The sequence below is a fragment of the Atractosteus spatula genome, chromosome 8 (assembly GCF_055471065.1).
Source record: "Atractosteus spatula isolate fAtrSpa1 chromosome 8, fAtrSpa1.hap1, whole genome shotgun sequence".
NCBI lineage: Eukaryota > Metazoa > Chordata > Actinopteri > Semionotiformes > Lepisosteidae > Atractosteus > Atractosteus spatula.
The window spans coordinates 10,558,099-10,575,245 of NC_142713.1; the positions used below are offsets into that span (position 1 = coordinate 10,558,099).

The window sequence follows — 17,147 nt, forward strand, 5'->3', positions numbered from 1 at the left end:
TAAAAGACAGAGACACTTGATCTGTCCTTACTTACATGTACAGAAACAATAAAAGAATGTCAAAGAGAATGTTAGTGTTCTTAAAAAAAAGTCTAATTCCATCAGATTTGAGGAGGTGAGCTCTTCAGATGTTATACACATGTCTCCTGCATCTTCCTGCACTGAGGTGAAAAGGTGCTGCACAATAGCACATAGGATTTTGAGCACCACAAGGTGGAAAAGGAAGGACTGGGAACTCACCCCCCTCAGCAATTTCAACACTCCTGCAAAGGCATGGTCCTGTTGTGTAGTTGCTGGGCTATCTTGTGGGTAAGAACCCAGCACAGAATCCTCAGCCAAGCACACCTTATATTCTGTGCTCTTCGGCTGTACTGCTTGACTATTCAGCCAGCTCACCTGAGACCAAGTCCAGTTTCAAAATCAATTGATGAATAGTTGATACCTGAATGTTTATATCTGTACCCCTCACAGCAAGCCGTATGCTCATGATCACCACCATTTCAATTTTAACATGCAATGCTATTTTTTCCCTCGACTGCATGAACAGATTGGCCATTTTTAGGCAAGTTCAAATTCCTCCAGTTTCTGCTTAAATCAAGGAAGAAGCGGGCAAAATCTCAAAATTCTGACATCTAGGAAGGCACACCAAGGATACTTCCAAAAGATGGCAGATCAACAATAATAACAATTAGGTTTGGCAGGTAGCAGGTGATCAGCCCATGCTATCATAGTAATACACCTGGAAGTATATGATTGTATCATTATCTATAGTGATTTTTACATTCTTGACTTTAAGGCAAAGGCCTTACTGAACTGCTATCCCCAAAACAGTTAAGAACACTGTATATCGATAATTCTAGAAAAAATTATACCTTTATCATTTGGTGAGAGTAACTGAATGACAAATCAGATCACATACCCATCCTTGGAAAGCTGTTGTCTGAACAGATCATTGGCAGCCAGCTTGATGGCCTTTTCTGGAGTTACTAAAGTAAGGTTCACTGCAGCTCCTTAAAACAAAGTACAATGTGACATGATATACAGTAAGAAAATCCGCTTTTCAAGAATAAAATGTGATATGTAAGTATATATATATGAAGTGTTTATATAATTTTATGATTCTATGATCTGATTTTTGATAAGCAAAGACTAGATTAAGAAAATAGGTAGCCATGTTCATTAAACAGCTGTTTAGTTTGGAAGGAACCATATATGACATCAAAATAAGCAAAATAAGAGTTGCATTAAGTTAAGAGTGTATTGTTATTCTGATCTTTTTCTTACAAAAGGCAAAACACTGTCACAATGTGAGGGCTCGATCAGCATTCCTGGTGTGTGCGACTGCTGCCCATTGCTGGCACAGAGTCTAAAGGAAAAAACATGGGAAGTGAGAGTTTAGTGAGAGTCCTGGAATTGGATCACATGTTCACTGGGTTACTTGCCCAGGGTTTGAGTTGTGGTATAGAGATTATGATGGTGAATTATGCTTACAACAGGGTTTGGATTTCATGTAATATATGTGTAGGAAGTAGCACAATAAGTTTTAGTACCTTGCTTAGGGTTACAAAAAGTGGATCAAGTTTGCAATGTTTGCAGAAATAAACAGCGTAGTGCAGTCTTTGCCCAGAGAGTAAATACGGTGTTATACATCAATAGCAGGCTTTGCTAGCAAGACCTTCAGTTTTAACCACTGAAATGCCTGTCTACTTCTATCTCCTTGATTGAGCATGACACCTAGATTTAGTTCATAAAGCACAAATTAGTTACAAATGCTACATTGCAATTGTTGAAAACCAGCCCTTTTCTCCCTTATCAGTGCTGAAAGATTTTCTATTTTAAATCTCACATTTGCTGTTTTTTTCTGGCAATCAAAAATGCAGGCAATTGAAATTTACAAATATTTAAAACTCACCTCGATACATTCCAAAATAGCCTTCCGATCGAACAGTTTTTACCAGGCAGTCCAAACTAAAAGTGGGAAAAAGACTAATTAAACATTTAATTTTTACTTAATTTGTCTTATTGTATTCCTTGTCTTGGTTAAACAAGATAAAGATTTGATGTACACTATTTTATGCAGTTCAACATTTGAAATTGTTTGCTGAACCACCTTGAGAGTAACTTTCAATGGAAGGTTCTAAATATGATTCAACTCTTATTGAATAGGTACTCACTGGTGTAGAATTAAGTTTTAAATCATTTTCAGATTTTAATTAGTTACCCAGATGCAATCATAAAACCATCAATCTACCCATATCAATATGATATTTAGAACACAAGAGCTGTATGATAACAAAACTAATTTGCATTTTGAAATTACAACTTCTGTCTGTGAAGTACTCCAATTTTAACATGTGCTACAAATTAATATAATTAATGGGATTTAAGAGTCATCACTGTCTGCCAGGAAAGTGCTGATGGAATGCAGTCAGTCAATGTCTCATGATGATATACTGTATGCCACTTGCACTACCAATGTCTAAGCTATGTTTTGCTACTGTATATGTGCTGTATATCTTAATTGTTTCCAGCGTTAAAACTTACAATTTCCTCCCTCCATATTTAAGAGTTTCTGCTTGTGCAATTAGTGAGTGGTGTGTAAAAGTTATAAGACCCTACTACCTAATTAAAGTTATTCTTTTTTGTAGGTATGTTTTAGTAGGAAAAGTGGGAAATATTTGAAAAGAATTGTAGCTAGGGCAATTGTGGCTGTGCGCATGGACAGTGACTTGGCTCTGCGGCCTGGAGCTCTGTTCTGGGTGTGTGTATGGCATTGCATTGCTCGAAAAAAGGGAACACATCCTCCATATGAAATGCTTGATCATCTTTTATATATATGAAAACCTTGGACAACTTTATTTTCTGCAGTGGCATTCTGAAACAGTTATTTGTATGGTTGCTCGCACATGAACGCCAGTAAGCTTTTGCTGGTCACTTTTACAAGTGGCTTAGTGGCTTGTCATCACAGAATGTCGGTAAGTTTAGTGCTGGATGCTTCAATGCTGACTCACTAGGAAAACAATTAAGACCTTGGAAATGGGCCTCTGGAGTTGTGGTTATTATTGACAAGGCAAACCCTTGTTTAAGTCTTTCCCTTGCAGGTTCATGTGGTAAAAATGTCAGATGCTCTCCCTGTTCGCTTGCATATAATCGATTCTACACTGGTTATTTTGGAATGCAGGCAACAGGTACTGCATAAGACAGTCTACCTACCTCAGTAGGTATAGTGGAATTTTTTTAAGTTGATCTTTAGTTACAATAGTACAGGGATTTTATTAAGACAATTAGCCTACATACAATACATGTATGCGGTCCACATGTAAAGACATGTGGGGAGCACATTCCCAGGGACAATGAGTATATGTGAAAGGGCACTGTAATTGTTTTCTGTGCAGCTGGCAGGTGCACAATGACATGGTGCTTAGGGGTATGAAGATGTGCAGTGTCTACTGTTGTTGTCCACGGGGATGCAGGTGTACCAAATTCCATTATTCTTTATCCACAGATTCCACAATGCATTTGTTTGAACAGAAAAGTTATGAACACTGAGACTAATGGTATTGACACCCTGAACATTGATCAAGTCAAAAAAATATTAAAAGGTGAATGCAAGAGTGCATAAAGGAATTATATTGCTTTAAGAGAGCTATGCAAAACAATTTAAGTTACTGCACAAGAAAATGTTTTTGATGCTACCCATTGTCAAATATGTTATGGGATGATAGCTTTTTTTCTATCCCATGAAATATATATATATTTAAATTTGTGATTGCAAGGCAGGTCAAAGTTTTAATTTCACTTGGACATAAGTTAGTACCCTGTTCAATAAGCAACATGCAGGTTTGAAATAATTTTCAGTCCACTGATTTGTCATTTTGTCACGTTTCTATCTGCCTTTTCTTTTAAAGGGAAATGGTATATTCACAAAACCTGAAGTAGGGAACAGGAACATTCCATTTTGTTTCACGGGGAATGCCTACATGCGTTTCTCTGAACAAGTGCAAAAGTGACCCCTTTCCCCTTAGTTCCTTGAAGATGCCGTTTTAACCAACAACAAAATAACGATCTTTTAATAACAAACAACCAACAGAAAATTAATAAACCACTAGGAGAGTGCGTTGGTGATTTAAAAAACATTTCTATTAAAAAATGACTGAATGTTGTTGTAGTTAAGAGCCTCATTTTCAGTTATATTTAAAAATGAAACCTGAAGGAAAGACACTCAAAGACAGAGAACATACAAAGTTGTTTGGTCTGGACATTCTGTGGAAAAATGAAAATTAGCTAAAAATTTGCAAGTATCCATTGCAATTAAAAACAAATCCTTAAAATTGATATACATTTTTGTGGAACATCTTAATTAAAAATAAATAATTACAAAAATATTTGGAAAATAAAGTTATAATTGCACTTTAATTGGGCGCTGATTTTAAAAAGGTTTGTTGAAGTACTAAATTTGTTCTCTGTCATTTTTCATCTATAAATTCAGACATCAAGGTATCTACCTAAAAAACAGTTGAATTTTTAAATTTTGTTTATAAATTTTACAAGTGACTGTTTGAATTCCTGGTGTAATAAATGTTATAAAACAGCATAAGGATTGGACTGGACAAGAAAGAATCAGACCACCTAATTAATGAAATGCCAGAACAAGATTACTTATTCCCACATGTCATGGTGAAAAGTCCATGTGACACTGTGCTCGAATGCCAAGAGTGGGAGAAAAGAGAGAACAAGCTGGAGTTATTTTCTATCTGAGTCATAGAGGAAGTCTGAGGAAAGAGTTTACATTCTCTGAGCTGAAACTAACCAGCCCAACCCTCAAAGAAACCACTCTTCTTCACATTTTTTTTTTTTGCTTTTGGACTGGTTAATGGAAACAATTTTAACATGACCAGAAAGCTGTCCATTACATGTATTGGACAGCCCATGCGGGAAAACAAATTGTTCATACATCTGAGTGGTTTTCTAAATGCTAAAAAATATTTTATTTTTCATAATAATGCCTTGTGATCATCACAAAGTGCACGTGTAGGAGGAAGCTCGTTTTTTCCTGCACTTAAGTATAACATGTGGGCCAGCAGCTGTACTTCACAGCAGAGAAATGGACAAACCCTTCCTGTCTCAAGCCTCCTTACGAAGTAGCCAGTGAGGAGACAAGAATTCAAACCCTTGTAAGAGGAGTGTGCGTGAAAGGCCGACTTCAACTGCTCAAGCACAAGCACACCTTTACCACAGTGCATTTTATTATAAATTCAACCATCAGACATGGACTCTTACTTGCATACTGACTTGTTTTTGCTGCCTGATCACTGCCTATAATTGTATTTTGCTTTGAAAGTGCCAGTGACTACCAAGCTATTTATCCTAATGGTGGATATACAGTACGTATGCAGTAAAAATTCCAATATGGTCTTTTGACTGTATGTGTACATTTTTTGTAAATTACCCCCATACTGTTTTGTCCTACATCTTCTCAGTACTGTCCCCCTTCAATCCACAGATCCATGTCTCCATATGTCCTGTCTGTTGCTGTTGTTTCAGGAGTCTCCAGTTCTGGTCCTGAAGGTCATTATTGAAGTATAAACTAAAGATTATGGTAACTTTTAAGTTAAGTAATCTGTTCAATTAAGGGAACTCTGATCATCGAGGGCTAAAAGGTATAGGGTTTTTTTATGTAAATCATATAATTTAAAAAAACATTTTCTAAACTGATCATAATTAGATTGTCAGGGGCTTTAGAAATCTATATTGATGCATTCGTGACATTTAATCATTTGTATGGCAATTGAACTCTCAGTGTATATAATAATAATAATAATTGCTTACACTTACAGTGGTGTGACAAAGTGTTTGCCCCCTTCCTGATTTCTTATTTTTTTGCATGTTTGTCACACTGAAATGTTTCAGATCATCAAACAAATTGAAATATTAGACAAAGATAACACAAGTAAACACAAAATGCAGTTTTTAAATGAAGGTTTTTATTATTAAGGGAAAAAAAAAATCCAAACCTACATGGCCCTGTGTGAAAAAGTGATTGCCCCCCCGTTAAAACATAAATCAACTGTGGTTTATCACATCTTTGGAAAGCTGAGTTCAATTTCTCTAGCCACACCCAGGCCTGATTACTGCCACACCTGTTCTCAATCAAGAAATCACTTAAATAGGACCTGCCTGACAAAGTGAAGTAGACCAAAAGATCCTCAAAAGCTAGACATCATGCGATCCAAAGAAATTCAGGAACAAATGAGAAACAGAGTAATTGAGATTTATCAGTCTGGAAAAGGTTATAAAGCCATTTCTAAAGCTTTGGGACTCCAGCGAACCACAGTGAGAGCCATTATCCACAAATGGCGAAAACATGGAACAGTGGTGAACCTTCCCAGGAGTGGCCGGCCGACCAAAATTACCCCAAGAGCGCAGCAACGACTCATCCAAGATGTCAGAAAAAACCCCACAACAACATCCACAAAGAAAGAGACTGGGCAAAAATGGCCTGCATGGCAGAGTTCCAAGACGAAAACCACTGCTGAGCAAAAAGAACATAAAGGCTCGTCTCAGTTTTGCCAGAAAACATCTTGATGATCCCCAAGACTTTTGGGAAAATACTCTGTGGACTGACAAGACAAAAGTTGAACTTTTTGGAAGGTGTGTGTCCCATTACATCTGGCGTAAAAGGAACATCATACCAACGGTAAAATATGGTGGTGGTAGTGTGATGGTCTGGGGCTGTTTTGCTGCTTCAGGACCTGGACGACTTGCTGTGGTAAATGGAACCATGAATTCTGCTGTCTACCAAAAAATCCTGAAGGAGAATGTCCGGCCATCTGTTCGTGACCTCAAGCTGAAGCGCACTTGGGTTCTGCAGCAGGACAATGATCCAAAACACACCAGCAAGTCCACTTCTGAATGGCTTAAGAAAAACAAAATGAAGACTTTGGAGTGGCCTAGTCAAAGTCCTGACCTGAATTCGATTGAGATGTTGTGGCATGACCTTAAAAAAGCGGTTAAGGCACGAAAACCCTCCAATGTGGCTGAATTACAACAATTCTGCAAAGATGAGTGGGCCAGAATTCCTCCACAGCGCTGTAAAAGACTCATTGCCAGTTATTGCAAACGCTTGATTGCAGTTGTTGCTGCTAAGGGTGGCCCAACCAGTTATTAGGTTTACGGGGCAATCACTTTTTCACACAGGGCCATGTAGGTTTGGATTTTTTTTTTCCCTTAATAAAAAAAACCTTCATTTAAAAACTGCATTTTGTGTTTACTTGTGTTATCTTTGTCCAATATTTCAATTTGTTTGATGATCTGAAACATTTCAGTGTGACAAACATGCAAAAAAATAAGAAATCAGGAAGGGGGCAAACACTTTTTCACACCACTGTATATAGTGCTTTTCCGGACACTCCACTCAAAGCACTTTACAGGTAATGGGGACTCCCCTCCACCATCACCAATGTGCAGCATCAACCTGGATGATGCGATGGCAGCCATAGTGCGCCAGAACACTCACCACACATCAACTATTAGTGGGGAGGAGAGCAGAGTAATGAAGCCAATTCATAGATGGGGATTATTAGGAGGCCATGACTGGTAAGGGCCAATGGGAAATTTGGCCAGGACGCCGGGGTTACACCCCTACTCTTTTCAAAAAATGCCCTGGGATTTTTAATGACCACAGAGAGTCAGGACCTCGGATTTTACATCTCATCCAAAGGACAGTGCCTTTTTACAGTGTAGTAACAGACAAATAAGTTCTGGAACCCGAGATGATGTTTAAGTAACTGAGTTTATTGCATGCAAGGAACAATAAGACCAAAGTATTGTTCAAAATATAGGTTCAAAGCGTCCAGTTTATATAGCAAATTTCAGTCGCTTCTGACGCAAATTGTTACCATGGTAATGGGGGGGCCACCTGTGTTTGAACATTCCCAAGACCTTGAACACTTTCAATGGTTGGTTTTATTTTTCCTTAGTTAGGGGGGACTTTATCTTACACTTGGAATTTCATATCAATTAACTCCCATCCCTGCCATAACTCAAAGGTGCCTAAGCATGGAATGTTTTGTGTTACAAGAAGTCTTTGTGCAGAAAGAAATCAGCTAACCCCATTTTCACATCTTATATCTTTCTTCAACAGTATAGTGTCCCCATCACTATACTTCAGCATTAGGACCCACATGGACTGTAGGTTGAGCGACCCCTGCTGGCCCCACTAACACCTCTTTCCTCTTAAGTTTGGAAAGACTTAAATTTGATGCATTTTTATATTTTCCAAAATAATTTGTCTATACATACTCTAATTATGTAGAATTTATGAACATGAAACTTTCAGGAGGTCAATATTCCAAAAAAAGGGGGTCAATATTCAAACTAAAGCCATGAATTTACGGACATCAAATAAATATTGCATCAATATTGTTGCAAGAAGTGTGACCATATTGTTACCTGATCTCATCAGAATTCAGAAACTAACACCGGGCCTGGTCAGTTCTGTGATGGCGGAGGAGAACTCAAGGAACAACTGAGCTGATGCTGCATATGGTGGTTGCAGACCTGCAGGTGGCGCTCCTCACTCTGAACCTGAATTTCTAAGATGAGCAGCCCAGAATGGTAACCAGGGATGGTGAGTCATAGGAGGTGCTATCTTTTGCAAGAGATGGTAAGCTGAGGTCCTGACTATTTGGCCATTATAGATTCTATGCCAATTTTTTGGAACAGTAGGGTTATTTCCCCAGTCTTCAGGCTCCTAGCTAAATGTAACACATTTCAGCATTACTGAAAATGTGGTCCCAGTTAACCAGTAGCATTGTGTCAGAGGGCCTATGCACATGAATTCCCTTCTCTATGGAGAAATTTGGGACTGGGGATGAGGCCAGCCCCACCTTAGTTTTAGTCCATGATCTACTGGCCTTTCCTGTTTTTCCTTTGTTCAGAAACCTAACCAGCTAATCTTGTTTGTCCTGGGTCACAGGTCACATCTCAATAACATCTTGGGTGTAGCGGTGGCACTGTGGCTAAGGATCTGCACCTGTGGCTGGAAAGTTGCCAGTTCAAACCCTGTAGCTGGCAAAAGAATCCTACTCTGTTGGGCCCCTGAGCAAGGCCCTTAACCCCAACTGCTCCAGGGGTGCCGTACAATGGCTGACCCTCTGCTCTGACCCCAAGCTTCTCTCCCTGTCTGTGTGTCTCATGGAGAGCAAGCTGGGGTATGCGAAAAGACAGATTCCTAATGCAAGAAATTGTATATGGCTAATAAAGTAATCTTATCTATCTTAATAACCAATATCAGGGCTTCTGACCAGCAGCAGCTGGGTTTGCTATTTCAGACTCTTAACTGGCTTATTTTGTCTCACTGTGAGACTGTACCTTTTAATCCACAGACTTACCTCACCATGAGACTTTACTAATCTAAATTAACCACAGGGCTTAGATTCTTAACCTTACTTTTCCCCCCTGAGACTTTACTGGTCTAATCCCATAACAGGAGGGGACAATCTGCCCTGTGTTCTGAAACTTTTCATTCAGGAATCTGATCACCATCGAATCTATTTGATTCCTCTAACCACCTTTAAAACCAAGCATTTACTAACTTCAGGTGGGTAGCTGCGTTAGCTGCGTAGGCTGTAAAGGAACAAGTAATAGGTTTATTCCATGCTGAAAAGAGAAGAAAGAAAACACAATGTTTCGGCTGTGGAGCCTTCTTTGTGTGTGAGCTTTTTTTTACTAACTTCTGCTGCTGAATTAACCTCATTTTGAAGTGATTTTTTGTCTAGATGGATTAGATTACCCTGCAACTCACAACTGGCAACCCATTGAAGCTAAGCGGGTGTGAGCCTGGCCGGTACCTCCTAGGAACGTTGAGGTTGCTGCTGGAAGAGGTGTTAGTGGGACTAGTAGGGAGCACTCACCCTCACCCTGCAGTCTGTGTGGGTTCTAATGCCCCAGTATAGTGATGGGGATACTATAATGTAAACAGGTGCTGTCCTTCGGATGAGACATAAAACCAAGGTCCTGACTTCTTGTGGTCATTAAAAATCCTTGGCCATTTCTCAAAAAGAGTAGGGGTGTAAACCCCTGTGTCCTGGCCAAATTACCTCCTGGAGTTGGCCAATCATGGCCTCCTAATAATCCCCATCTATGAATTGGTTTCATCACACTGTGTGGTGAGTGTACTGCCACACTTTGGCTGCCGGTGCATCATCCAGGAAGATGCTGCACATTGGTGGTGGTGGAGGGGAGTCCCCATTACCTGTAAAGCGCTTTGAGTGGAGTGTCCAGAAAAGCACTATATAAGTGTAAGGAATTAATTGAATAAATATTATGTATTGGGGTAAGCCTGTGTTAAGGTTACAGTTTATTTCCTGCCCACCTTCCACACTGCAATGTACTGTTTTGTACTAGTTTTGATTGTGTATATCAGCTCATGTGTTTAATAAAATAATTGTTTGTATTGTCACTACAGTGAAGTGTGACAGTGCATCAGTGATACTGCAAACATCCAGTGATAATATTGAGAAACAGACCTCGACCACAGCCTGACCATAGAAATTTGAACACCTGGGTGCCCAGAGAGGACTGGCTCTGCTCCCACTGCCAGCAGGAAGAAGCAGAGATAGAGAGGCACTTTCTGCTGCACTGCGAGAAATACTCAGCGATTAGAGAAACATTCTTCCCTAAAATAACACAATTAATCCCAGAATTCCTACACCTGCCAGTATCAAAACAGCTTTCAATCCTACTGGGGGAGAAGGGAGGAAACTCAATAGAGCTGTCAGTCCAGTATGTGATCTCCTGTCACAGCCTGAGGAACAAACAGTAAGCCTGTCTCATAATAATGTTTGGTGTGATGTCTGTAAATGTTCATGTGGCCATTAATATGTTTTTCCTGTAAATGTCTGTAATTTTTCTGTTTATTGTTTCTGCTTTAACACTGTAATTCATTGATCATGTCAACGAAGCTCATTTGAATTTGAAATTTGAATTTGTATTTTTACTGCCGAAGAGACACTATTTTTATCCACTCAATTAAACAATCCTGTACTTTGGGTCCCAGTCAGTACTTCACTTCCACCTCTAACTACTGCTAATGGAAATTAGTCAATATAGTCACTTTCCTACAGCTTAATACAATAAGCTGATAACATCTCTGGAGCACTTCCAACAACAAATGCTTCTACATTCCCTCCCATCTCCCTTCCCATTACCCACAAACCCTGATTAACAAGCCAACCATGACATTAGGGAAATCAAGATGACAGACCCTTCCAACACAGGCTGTGGTGCAATATGGAACAGGAGCTATCAATGGTGGTGCCGCATCGAATTTTATCCCTGAGCTGTACAAAAAGCATGTCCTCATCTGGGCAGACAACACCACAGTGAACAACATTAATCTCCAATCTACCTCTTGTATATTTAGTTGAACATGTCTTTCCTAGGCTCCTGATATTCATATTTTTAAAAGATTAAAAATTGTGCTCCAAAATACATAAAGCAAGCCAATTGCATAAGATGATGATTATCATAAGTAAACCATTAAATACCACTAAGAAGACTTTCCAAATAATTTAAAAAAATCTCTAGTTGATATACTGATGGAAAAAATAAATTCAACCCCTCCTCCTCCATACTCTGGCCCTCCCATCTGCGTGAAACAGGCTGAAGAGTGACTCATCCGTGAAGAGGACCTGATGCCACTGCTGACGGGTCCATCGCAGCCTCTGTCTGGCCCAAGCCAATTGGGTGTGACATTTAGGAGGTGTGAGCAGAGGGCCTCTGACAGGTTGCCTTGCTCTAAGGCCAGCAGCATGGAGCCTCACTGTCCTGTCACTGATGCAGGTATTGTGTCTTCCAGCAGCAGCAGTATGGGTGGCATATCTGAAACGATCTCTCAGATGGACCTGTCTGATGTGTCTGTCCTGCTCTGGTGTGTTCACTCGAGGGCAACTGGATCTTGGACAGTCATCTGTCCTGCTAGTCTGCTGAAACCTTCTCTGCAGTCAGGACACAGTGGAGCGGTTTACTCCATAGTGTCTGGCAACGCTGCCACATGACATCCCTACCTGCAGCATGCCAATGGCCCTCTCCCTTGCTTCTGGTGACATTCAAGGTTTTTTAAAGGTGACCTGATCAGGCATTGTTCCACCCGGGCCTTGTTGGGTAAAAGTGCACCTAACGAGCTTTTGTGTGATTGGCAAGTTGCAATGCCTCACTGCACAAACTGTATTGCTGGTCAGAGGGCCTTAAACCAAATTGACAACTTTTTGTGAAAGTACATAAGCTATAACTATAGTATTCTCATTCCAGAAAAAGTTGCATTTCTTTTTTCCAACAGTTTATATTTAATTATGGCAGCATGATCGCACAGTGGTTAATATTGTTGCCTTGCAGCACTGGATTCAATTCCAGACAGATTGCTGTGTTGCTATGAGCTGAAGGAACCCTGGATGACTAATCTCACCCTACTGCTAGTGGCACTCAAACAAGTGTGTGCTTCCACTGGGGGAATCCCAGTTATAGTCAGCCTGTTCATTATCTTTGAGTTTGATCTATGGTTAGATGAGCACCTTTACCATTAGGAAAAATCAGGAGGTCCCAATGGTTTATTAATTCTGACCTGAACGAAAAATTTCAATTGCTTCACTCAACGGGATGCCTTCAAGACATTTGACCCTGTGAACCGCAGACACCAGTTACCCACAATGCTCGTGTACCCACATGCCGGTGTAGAGGCGTGGTCCCTGCTGGTTCTGAAGTCGAGTCTTGGCCAGATCAATGGGGAACACACAAGTCACCCCCACCAGCCCAGCCACTCCGCCGTTAATCAGCTTTGCTGGGAGACTGAAGGGAACAGATAACAGATGTCAATAACAGGGGATTCTCTTTCTCTGGAAACGTTATGTGTCCTCAAGACAAGTGCAATTTAAAAAAGTCAATCTATAGGAGACGTGCTCTTGACTTCACCTGATGTTAAGTGATGACATATGTTTGTCCAGTATTTCTTAAACATTTATTTTTAGTTTAAACCATAACATACTGTAGGAGTGAAGACATGCAATTCAAAAGTACTTGGGATTATAAATGGAAAAATAAAAAAATTCTGTGTCCACTTGAACCTAAAAAACATCAATAAAATAAATTAGCTGCACGCTTGAGCTGGAACAAAACCAGAGGCCCCGGTAACCCCTCTGAGTCTGGGTTTGACTTCCCTGGGATTCCGACCTGTGAAACACATATAGGTAGAAGGCCCAAGTTCTGGTCTAAAAACCATTAGAATTTATTTTATTTTTTTAATATAAATATATCAAACATACCAAGCTGTGCTTGAATAGCAGCATGTTTGTTTATTATGTGATGTTAACTTTGTTTTTCATGCATTGTACAACATCATGTGATGTGTTTCTACAGAGCCTGTGACTCATAAATGAATAGAACAGTGTTTTTTTTTTTTAATATGTCACCAATTCAGGCAGCAGTGTGCAAGGCTTTGAGTTTAAATCATGGGTGAGGCACTGCTGTTGTACCTTTTACCAAGACACTATACTCAGATAGCCGCATTAAAATACCTTGCTGAGTAAACAGGCACTAGTATAAATCTCTTTGGATAGAAAAAGTCTACTGAATAAATTGATACCAACTCTCCCTGAGACCTGAGGTTGATACCTATACAGTACTTTTGTTTATAGTATTCGGTAATCACTAATTTATAATGGCCAATAATTACTGTTATCACTACATGGAAAACTACACACACCATTTTATGGGGTCAAATACAGTGAAAAAAGTATGTTCCCAAGTTGGGTGGCAGAGGAGAACAACTGGCTCTAAATATTGCCACAGAAGTTCTGACCCATAGTAGACACTAGCGAACCGTGGATGATCTCAGCCTTATTCAATACTAATACTGATACTAATACTAATACTCCGAAGTGGAAGTAAAATACTAGCATTGTCATCTCATTGCGGTTAGCTGTATGTGAACCTAAGTGAATTATACATGTTGGACAAGGATGGAAATTGCAAAACAATGGCCTACCTTAGTTTTTGGTCTGCCATTGCAATTGTTATGAAGATCAAAAAATACTCAGATACTTTATGAGGTTTTGGAAACCCGGTCTTTCTTCGATACAACACCAGGTCCAAACACCTCCTGGAATACCCTGTGAAAAAACAGTATAAATCTTGTATACCTTGTAGACAGAAGTCATTTTATACAATATAACAATATGGTCACCTTAGGAAACTGACCAGCATTAGCAAGATGACATATTTGGTGCATTTGCATTTGCATTCCAGCATTGTTTGAGTTGGCAGATCTTTTATGCCTTGCAATCTAAAAAATCTAAATGTAAAAAATGGATTCTGATCTTTCACTCTAGACATGCTGACGCTAGAGGGGTTGGGACATTTAGGAGGCCCAGAGCACAGATTGTAATTCTACTGGAATAGTATGACGTACTGAAGCACAGTATCTTGATGTTGATGTTACTAACTTAACTTTATTATGAAGTTAAGTTAGAACCTATAAGTTTCTAATATTAATAATATTGTCACTCAAAGAATTTGTTAAGAAACACTCCATGCCTTCATTTAACACAACCAGTCCCAAATTTTTTTATCAAATACATATTTGTTTATTATCAAAAACAATTCATTCACGTATGAAGCATTATAAAGCATGCATTTAATGGCACAGACAACAAGATAAAAGGTCTTTACTGGGAATAAATTACCCAGTCAGGCAAAGTCTGGGACCAGGACTACACACACCTGATGCAATAGTGTTGAGTGATATATTAGTAGTGCAGACACTGGTAGCTGAAAGTCTGATGGCAGATGTACTCAAGCAGTGCAGCTTGGACAGTTGTTTGGTTGGGGGTAGGAAAGGGTTAACCTGGGTTTCCTCAGCCTTGAGCTTACAGATCAAATAGACTCCTGTGAGTCCTCCCCTCACACTATCTCAACCGGAGGTGCCATGGCACTCAGTGCAAAATCAAAAGGGAGATGTGCATTTTCCAAGGACATGTTCCGGTGCTGTTATGAGCGCCTTAGCCAAGATCCAAGTGGATTGACAACTTCAATTTCCAAACTGCTCGGAAGTTGGGGACGCATAGGGAATACATATACTGTAGTTATTTACACTATCTTGGTTATATAGTTATTTTATTTAATTCTATAATGTTATATATCTTACATAGTTATTATTACACTATTATTTGTAAATGAGAATTCTGGGATATGAGCTGAGTGATATCTGAAATTTTTTTTAACATAACTTTGACATAACTTGAAGAAAAAAAAATGTAGCTTAGTGTAAAATCTGATTTTGTTGGTAAAACTTTCATTTTGAAAAATGATATAGATATATTTTGCACGTTGACTGCATACAATTTATTAACATATATTAACTAGCCCTGGACTTTTATCACTTCACTGAGCAAAGTAATACCAGTCATTGAATAGGACACTTAAATGCTTAACAGATTAGCACGGGCGCTTGTTTTTCAAGTTGCCTTTACTCTATGGTATAACCTGAACACGATTAGACAATTTGTCTTGCTCATTTTTAACCAACAAAAGTTTCCTCTGAGCAGACCATGTGAGAAAAAAAATAGTGATTTACATCCATCTGCATATTATTTGCATGTGAATCCTGAGATACAGTTTGTGATGAATGAAATAAAAATCTGGCTTTACATTACTTGAAAAAAACTGTAGCTTACTATAAACCTTGCTTCTGTTGGTTACATGCTGTTCTGATTTGGATCTGGATTTGGATTTTAGAAAAAGTTCAGTATAAATTCTTTGGGATAAGAATCAGCCCTATTCACTTAGTTCAATTCAGAGGCATTGTGGAAACAAAAACCCATCTTGTCAGTTTAATCTGGAACTGGCAAACCTAAAACGGATCGAATTTAGAAAAGCCAAGAAGCCAGTAAATGAGGCAAATTAATTTGCAGTTGGGATCTGAAGGACAAAAGGAAGTATTCGTTGTGGTTTTTGCCTCTCATCATGCTTGCATGCACCTAATCCACTTTTGCTTCTTGTACTGAAGAAATGTTTCCTTACATTCACAACATACCTGTCATCATTCCAGATTTTCAAAAACTATGCGCACAAACACTGGTCTCCGACAAGCGGCAGTACTGTCTGAATGTTAACTGTGGTAGAGACATGGTGGAAGAGAACTAAGTGTGGTAAAAACATAGATAAAAATGGCAGATCGTAATATGAACACTTGGGAAACTTCAGCAAAGCAAACATAAATGCATGGTTAGACCATGGTATAGCAGAATGCATGTTTTAATACAGCAAACAAGGGATTCCATTCTATATCTCTTTGCTCCAGCTAGTTCCTTAATTGCTAAACTGATAATAAAGAAATGCCACACACAATGTTCTTTTTTGTTCAATTATCACATTGGGCTGGATTGAATACATTGCAGAATGAGCCACTCCTTTAAGGGATACAGACACAGTTCGTCAACTTAGAAAAAAAAGTTAACATTGTAACTTCAATGTATCCCTCACTTTGGTAACTTTCTACATAACATTAAATAAGAGGGAATGAATATGTTGACAGTCAATTCCCTTCAGCCTCTGTGTGAATTAAAATAAAACAAAAATAATATTTTACTCCAGCAGTGTTCATTCATGCAGAGCTTTTAGAAATAGTGCTGTTAATTCAAATTAGTAAAATGTTAGTAATTAATGAAAACAGTAAAATAGCCCCCTGTGAACTAGAACACACACCTGCAGTACATGCAGCATGGAGACTCATTTCAGTGTTTTATAATGTAATAGATACTATTATGTAGACAGCGTTGTTTACAAAGTTGTTCATTGATGGATTGACTGTTTGATTGATTGGGATGTTAAGGTTAGTCAGATACCAGGGTATCTATCTTCAGACAATCAGATTGCTATAGATTTTCTTTCACTTCAAACCACATTAACTTTGGTTAAACCATATTTCAGTCTAAACACACATTATGCAAACTGCCATCAACCTGTAAATACTGCTATAAGTAATGCCATAATTCAAAACGTCAAGCTGAATTTCCAATACTGACATGCATTCTTGCATTTTCAATTTAACCTGGACAACCAGTAACAAGTGTAACAGCGTATTATTGTAACAG

General features: G+C 38.9%; 1 protein-coding gene across 3 annotated transcripts in view; it reads right to left on the reverse strand.

The window, feature by feature from the left end:
• The window catches only part of slc25a18 (solute carrier family 25 member 18), a 36,202-nt gene that overhangs the window by 12,771 nt on the left and 6,284 nt on the right, over positions 1-17,147 (reverse strand). For 2 of the 3 annotated variants that reach the window (XM_088923989.1, XM_088923988.1), the window contains exons 2-5: positions 14,042-14,165; positions 12,724-12,846; positions 1,913-1,968; positions 920-1,010 (exon numbers count right to left, since the gene is read on the reverse strand). In XM_088923989.1, the coding sequence (XP_088780115.1) occupies positions 920-1,010; positions 1,913-1,968; positions 12,724-12,846; positions 14,042-14,061 (290 nt within the window). In that variant the 5' untranslated portion in view covers positions 14,062-14,165. The remainder of the gene's footprint in view (positions 1-919; positions 1,011-1,912; positions 1,969-12,723; positions 12,847-14,041; positions 14,166-17,147) is intronic. The other variant, XM_088923990.1, reaches the window with a different exon arrangement.